At 50.5% G+C, this 7,581-nt stretch overlaps 1 protein-coding gene across 1 annotated transcript; it reads left to right on the top strand.

The window, feature by feature from the left end:
• Nucleotides 1-1,336: 1,336 nt before the first annotated feature.
• Nucleotides 1,337-6,928, top strand: HTR1A (5-hydroxytryptamine receptor 1A). The gene is given in 1 exon segment (NM_001198935.2): nucleotides 1,337-6,928. A coding segment is annotated over 1 exon segment (1,269 nt). The 5' UTR covers nucleotides 1,337-2,098; the 3' UTR covers nucleotides 3,368-6,928.
• Nucleotides 6,929-7,581: the final 653 nt, after the last annotated feature.

The following is a 7,581-nucleotide window of genomic DNA, read 5'->3' as shown; positions in this document are numbered from 1 at the left end:
AATCTGTAGTGAATCTAGGCATGCTGTCTAGAGTCAACTGATTTTGAGATTGCATTCTGCACTTTTCCTTCATTTCAGTCGTGTAATCAGGATGTATAAGTGAAATTTATTGTTATGTGTTTATTCCAGCTGATTAGGAATCCTCCTTTTATTAGTGTTCAAATGTGATGAGCTTTCATTTTCGTGCTAAAGGAAACAGCTCAGTACAAATCCATGGAAGTCTCTTAATGTTTAATGTTAAATCATACCATTTGGCAAATGTAATAACGTTCTTCCCCCCAGTAAAAAGTGAATACTTTAAACTATGAGAATTCCAAAGTGGAGGCCACGGCAGGAGAAAACCAAACCAACAGAGGTAAAGTCCCCCCCCCCCCCCCCCAGGTAGAATTTGTGAATGCCAGGTGCGACAGACTTTTTAAAACAGCTAGAACATTTCAGAGCCTGCTATAGAAGGTTAAGAGGAATAAAGAACACAATAGAATGAAACAAAACCCGGTGCTCTTTTTTCTTTTAATAATCATCTTCCTCTTTCTTGAAGTTATGGTAGTTCCACGATATCTGCTTCATTTCTACAATTGTTTCTACAAGGCTCTCTAAAGCACTCGCCGGCAGGTGGCGACATAAGCCCTTATTGCGTTGAGCTGTCCCAGGTGCTGAACCAGTTTCAGCTATTGAGAGAAGCTCAGGGGCTAGCCACCGGGGATTCCAAGTTCGCCGTACAGGTTTGCGGGCTTCAGTTAAAAGTGAAAAAGTCCCGATGGAATACAGGACGTCATTTCCAACAAATAGGCAAAATGTTTCCTGCTCTGAATTTTCCCACTTCAAAACTATCAGACGTGGCAGCATTCACTAAAATTAAAAGGACAATAGTGACAGAAAATTGTGTGGGCTTGTGTGTAGAATACATACCGAGGTGTGATTCCTCCCCTCACAGCTGTTTGCCTGTCCTTGTATTTTAACATGACTTTTATAATTCCGTTCTCCCTTAATTCCCCAACGTTAAAAAAGAGAAGGGAGTCATAGGCACCATTCGTCCGTAAGGAGTCAGGCTGGACTATTAGAGGATGGAAGGAGGTGACTTTTAAACAGCTAGGACACACTCCGTCTTTTAATCAAGTAAGGATCATTTACAGAGGGACCTGGGGCTGTCCACCTTTCCTCTCCGGCGTCGTGTATCCCTTTGCCTTATATCCTACAGCCACGCTGTGGTGCTGATTTTAAGGATTTGACAGAGATAAGAGGCAATGGATAGTTAGAAGGGGGGGGGGGAGAGTTTTTCCTCCTCTCGAGTTTGGCTGGGTGGGGGGCGGAGTTTACTTGTTACAACGCTGGTCTGGCGGATAGGGTGTGTGCAAACGAATTCTGAGTCTCTGTTGGCAGAAAGGGAGTCAGTGAAAGGACGCCGGGATAGAAGGAGAGGAGGGCGGGGACCCAGAGGGAAAAGGCGCCCAGGTTGGGGAGGTTTTCGGAGGGGAGGGCTAGCGTGGGAGGGAGGGAGACCGGCTGTGGAGCGACACACAGGGATAAAGAAAAGGAGGTGAGAGGGAGGAGGGAGGCCGAAAAGGAAGGTAGCGGGGAGAAGGGAGGAGGAGGAGGCTGAAGGGACCCAGAAGAGAAGGGAGGAGAGAGTGAGAGGGAGGCAGAGAGGGACGCAGGAGGGAGAGTCACAGAGCCAGCGCCTGGGACGATGGGGCTCCTCTATTCCAGATACTTCTGGGATTGGAGACTGTTTGCTAGTGGGGAGACTCCGGCTCCGGCAGCCAGTTGGGCAGCGACAAAGTAAAATGGACAGCGAGAGACTGACGCCCAAGCCACCTCTGCGCCGCCCGCAGATTCCGCAGCTGCTCTCGGGCCAACTCCAGTTGCCCCGCTGGAGCCTCTGAGCGCCCTGGACCGCGGGAGCGCACCGAGCGCCTGCAAGCTGCTACTGAGAGATGCCTTCGCCAGAGCAGTAAGAACTTCCCGCCGGAGTCCCTGCCTCCCCTTCCTCGGAAGCTCCCCGGGAGAAGGGGCGGAAGACCCCCGGGGGAGGGGCGAGGGGGATCCTCTCGCGGCTCCGTCTCCCCTCCCCCTCCCCCCGCCGGGCGCGCAGGCAGGCATGGATGTGCTCAGTCCCGGCCGGGGCAACAACACGACGTCGTCCCAGGGTCCCCTCGGGACAGGCGGCAACGCCACTGGCATCTCCGACGTGACCTTCAGCTACCAAGTAATCACCTCCCTGCTGCTGGGCACGCTCATCTTCTGCGCGGTGCTGGGCAATGCGTGCGTGGTGGCTGCCATCGCCCTGGAGCGCTCCCTCCAGAACGTGGCCAACTATCTCATCGGCTCTCTGGCGGTCACCGACCTCATGGTGTCCGTGCTGGTGCTCCCCATGGCCGCGCTGTACCAGGTGCTCAACAAGTGGACTCTGGGCCAGGTCACCTGCGACCTGTTCATCGCCCTCGACGTGCTGTGCTGCACTTCATCCATCCTGCACCTGTGCGCCATCGCACTGGACAGGTACTGGGCCATCACGGACCCCATCGACTACGTGAACAAGAGGACGCCCCGGCGTGCCGCCGCGCTCATCTCGCTCACTTGGCTCATTGGCTTCCTCATCTCCATCCCGCCCATGCTGGGCTGGCGCACCCCGGAAGACCGCTCCGACCCTGACGCGTGCACCATCAGCAAGGACCACGGCTACACCATCTACTCCACTTTCGGCGCTTTCTATATCCCGCTGCTGCTCATGCTGGTCCTCTACGGGCGCATCTTTCGCGCCGCGCGCTTCCGCATCCGCAAAACTGTCAAGAAGGTGGAGAAGAAAGGCGCAGACACCCGTTTTGGAGCTTCGCCGGCCCCACAACCCAGAAAGAGCGTGAACGGAGAGCCAGGGAGCAGAGACTGGAGGCAGGGCGTGGAGAACAAGGGTGTGGGGCTTGCGTGCGCCAACGGCGCGGTGAGACAGGGCGACGATGGCGCCGCCCTGGAGGTGATCGAGGTGCACCGGGTGGGCAACTCCAAGGAGCACCTGCCGCTTCCTAGCGAGGCGGGTGCCGCCGCCGGTGCCCCTGCCTCCTTTGAGCGGAAAAATGAGCGCAATGCCGAAGCCAAGCGCAAAATGGCCCTGGCCCGTGAGAGGAAGACGGTGAAGACACTGGGCATCATCATGGGCACGTTTATCCTCTGCTGGCTGCCCTTCTTCATAGTGGCCCTGGTCCTGCCCTTCTGCGAGAGCAGCTGCCACATGCCCACGCTGTTGGGCGCCATCATCAACTGGCTGGGCTACTCCAACTCTCTGCTCAACCCTGTCATTTATGCCTACTTCAACAAGGACTTTCAAAACGCGTTTAAGAAGATTATCAAGTGCAAGTTCTGCCGCCGATGATGCTGAAGGTGTAGCCGGCGAGTAGGGGTTGTAGGACCCACTCCATGTAGCCTGCTCCCCCAGCCCCTGGAACCATCGCCTAAGATAACTTGCTACTTTTCCTGGAACTTTTCTGCTGCGCCCAAGGCTTCCAGACGTCGCCCCCTCCCAAGCCCCTGCTCCCAGGGAGAGCGCTGTGTGCAGAGAAGCCCCAAGGTCTGTGAGAAGCAACGGTGTCTCAGTCTGCGGCCTCAGCAGCACTTTTGATTCCAGCAATTGCTGCCTTCAAATTCTGTCCCCCGGATCTGCGAGGTGGAAGCTTAAGCCCCAGGTATTCAAGGTAGAAAGTCCAATTAGAAAACTAAACAAGCAGCAACAATAACAACAAAAAACTGCCTACAGCTGCTGGGTCCACTAACAGCTTCCACCTGACGCCGAGCTTCTAGTGCTTGCATTTAAGGATAAGGATTTCGATCCATCTCTCCAGCCCTCTTCCCCTAGAAATATCCACTCTGTGTGTCTCCCTCTCCTCTTCCTCCCCCCGGCCTTCTTATCTGACCTTAAGCGTCTGGTCCCTTGCATGCCCTGATCCTCTGGTCCAGAAATCTGGGAAGGTCTGTTTTCCGCTGGGTCAGCGGTGCCCTGGGGATCTCCGCCGCCCAGTATAGACTGCTGTGCACTGTCCCTGCTGGCTCTGTGTTCTTGGACTGCAAACAAGGGCCCAGCAGGTGTGTCTTAGATTGCACTTGTAAGTACGCGGCCGGGCCAGTGGGGGAGAACTAGGACAGAGTGTGGACCATTTTGTCCGTGTTTACCTGGGTGTCAGCACTCACCAAAGAAACCGACAATCACGCAACGACGAAGGTAGACTTGGGAATTTATAGGTTGCTGGCGAGTCTGCACACGCAGGCGTGGCCTCTTAGCTACTGCGGGAGGCGCCCTCTGGCCGCGGTGTGCGCGCTGGGGGCGCGGCTAGGCCTGGGAACCGCATACTTCCCGGGCGGTCTGTTCTCTACTCTGCGCGCCCGCCGCGGACTTAAACTCGAGCGAGGTTCCTCCGCTGACTCCCCAGGACCGTGAAGTGCCGGTGGTTAGGGTTTGCGAACCCGGCGGCGCTAGGTCCAGCGGAGCTCTTGTGGCCGCCAAGAAACCTAGAAGACTCTCAGGGGAGGCTTGGATGGGTGAGAAGACAAGGTCTCCCAAGGGCGCGCGGCTCTCCTCGCTGCACCTGAAAGAAGTTTTGTCCATAGGATGCAGATATTTGCCCTCCTAAGTCACCCTTCCGTCCTTTTCGGATCTGGGGGTAGCTCTGTGGAGTGCGTCTCAATACAGATTTTTCCACTGGACGTCTAGGACCCAAAGTTAGTGGAACTTTGGTTTCCAAATAAGGATTCTGGGCTTTCCATGGACTGATTCCAGAGACCTTAGTACTGCGCGTGCCCCGAGGCGGATTCCTTAGACAGTGGGGTTCCAAAGGTTAGGTAGCCATCGGGATGGGGGCGGGGAGGGGCGTCCCGGGGAGTCCTATTTGGGACCAGAGAGATCCCTCTCTGGCCTCAGGATTCTGCGCCGGGTGAGCCAGGTAACTCTGCCTGGCGCCTGGCGGCTTGATGCACTTTGAATTTGTGGAGTACCCAGAGCTTTCTCTCCTGAAGTTAACCCTTTCGTCCTCACCACTGCTGCTGAGAAACTAGTTACAATGTTTGCTGCCTCCGAAAGGGAAGTGAGTTCTGTGCTCCGTTTGAATGTAAATTTCCGACCGTGTGAAGGGGATCCAGAGGTTTGTCATAGTTCCACCCAGCTTCTAATTGTCTGATGGATTACGGTTTCGTTTTCCAGGAGTAGCGCGAAGTTACTCATTCCCTTCTCCTTTCGACTGTAGTTTTGAATCTTTGTATCTGATTTTTGAGAGCCAGCGTTGGATTTACTGCAAAATTGCCAATGAAAAGTTCACGTATGTTTACAATGAAGAAAGTGAGGGGACAACTCTATCACTTGAAGCCATTTTATTATTTGTCAGACTGAGTTAAACCTCCATTTGGTGTCTTTTTTCTCTGTCTAAACTGGGAGTAGACATCATATCTCACTCAAGTTTAAGAACACTGGGGAGGGTTTGTGCTTTTGAAACGCTTACAAGGGGCTGTGGTGGAGAAGAGAAGTGGTCATATTTCTCCAGTACAACTATTATTCATTTGAAAATCAAATATCTGTTTTGCTCACAATAACCTAAGTAGAGGTGTAGGAGAAAAGAAACTTTTCTGTATGTTTTAGTCAATTTTCCCAACAAATTCTATACTTAAAATAATAATAAATAATTAAAATTTACTCATCCACACTATGCCTTGGCCAACAAGTATTACATTGGAAGTTCTGAGATTTCTATTTATTTGTGTCTTTTACAGAATTGTATTTCAATGTCTTGTGGATATTGATTCTTCCCAAGCTTTGGAGAATTTGCACAGGAATGGGGAAGGAGTATCCAATTGGAGTGTAATTGCCAAGGCAACAAATAAATCAGTGAAATGAGTGTAGGCCCCTACAGAGCCTGTTGCATTTTCTTCCTTTAAAGTATCTGTGTTAAGATAAAGTGTTTAATGCATCAAAATTGGCCTTTACTTTTCCCTGTGACAATAAGAGACTTTAATAACAGTTATGCAACAATAAACTGATACCAGTCACACATGCATCTCTATTGAATCAGAATCTCTATCTTGTGTTTTTTGGTAAAATTTTAAAGTTAAAATACACTTGAAGATCCTGCTGTAGTGATAAGGGATCTGACACTGAGAGAAGTAAGTGTAGTTTTCAACCCTGACATTTGCCCTTGGGGAGTGATTTATTTTTTAAAAATAGTATCTCTGGAAAGAGGAAGCCACACCTCCTGGATTAAGCATGAAATCATGCATTTTCCCTAGTACCTGCAGATGAGATTTAGGGATCCATCTGATTAATATAGAAGAAGGGAGCCTCTAGTGAACACGGGTCTGGTCTTGCCTTTTAAAGGCAGTGTTCAGTGCTGAGACCCCTCCTCTGTCTTCCCTACAACATCTAGATGGATGAAACTGTTCTCTGCCTTCCAAAGCAGCAGCTCATGATTTTGGGGGTTTGCCACCTCAGTGAAATGGAGAGTAGCATTTTCTTTTCTGGCTGGGTCTTATTTGATAGTGGGGTTCTGAATATAAGACTTCTTACTATGTTACAAGTAGTTCTTATGCTGTGTTTTCCTCTACTGGAATCTTCAGTAACACCTCTTGTTTCTATTGTTACAGTCGTTAATGTACGTCTTTCTGGTGTCAGAATGCTGGCAGCAAGGGCATGGGGAGCTCAGACAGAACCCAAAGGGGGAGCAGAGGTCAGGGACTTCTTGGAGATCACTCAGAGGCTGCCTGAAGCCTGACTCAGCTATTGTCTGTGTAAACCCACCTTATTCCAATATTGAAAAGTAAAATTAGAGGAATTGAGAGAACAGAAAACCCTGTGGAGTTTCCCTTTGGAAAACATTAGTAACTGTATCACTGACCTTGAATAAAATACTGAAATGGGCATATTTGCCCTTGGTCTTCTTGATATCCCCCTTCTTGGCCCTTGTTCTCTCTAGCATCTCTTCCTCCAGGGAGGCAACAGCTTTCTACTTTCTACAGGCCTGTTGGTGAGTCCATGGACACAACTAAGAGGCAGTTGTTACCAGTTACTTCTAGAGTGCCTACCTGCACCACGTCATGCTGTGCTGATCACGTGCCAGTCACTGTTTGATGATGTTGAAACATAATACTGAATTCATATAGAGCCTTGTAATTATCCTGGAGTTTTCAACCTGTTTGGGTATATAAGAAATCAACTGGTAAAGCTGAGTAACCATTCATGGTAGACTAGAAGTGCCTGTGAATGAGATGAATCATAGGAGTTTGGTTCTATCATCATTCAATGAACAAAGATCAAGGTAGACTGGGATGAGTAGGGAAAGCTGTGCCCAGTATCCGGGGTGGATTTCTGGGCAGATGAGGGGTGCTATGAAAAGTCAGATATTCTTTGTGAGGTGATAAAAGACAGCCTGATTCTTTCTTCCAGGAAAGTAGGGGCCTGAGATGACTATTTTTTCTTGTTTGCTGGCTGATGATTACTAGACTGGGTTGATTATAGAGGTGATACCTTAGAGAAAGATGCAAATTCAACTCCTTCCCTGGCCTCCCACCCATTTGTCCTGTGTGTTGCTTCCACCTGAAGAGTCTGGAAAG

The sequence above is a fragment of the Oryctolagus cuniculus genome, chromosome 14 (genome assembly GCF_051225735.1).
Source record: "Oryctolagus cuniculus isolate XC-2025 breed Fujian yellow rabbit chromosome 14, ASM5122573v1, whole genome shotgun sequence".
Classification (NCBI taxonomy): Eukaryota; Metazoa; Chordata; class Mammalia; order Lagomorpha; family Leporidae; genus Oryctolagus; species Oryctolagus cuniculus.
This window is presented reverse-complemented; position numbering and strand designations above follow the sequence as displayed.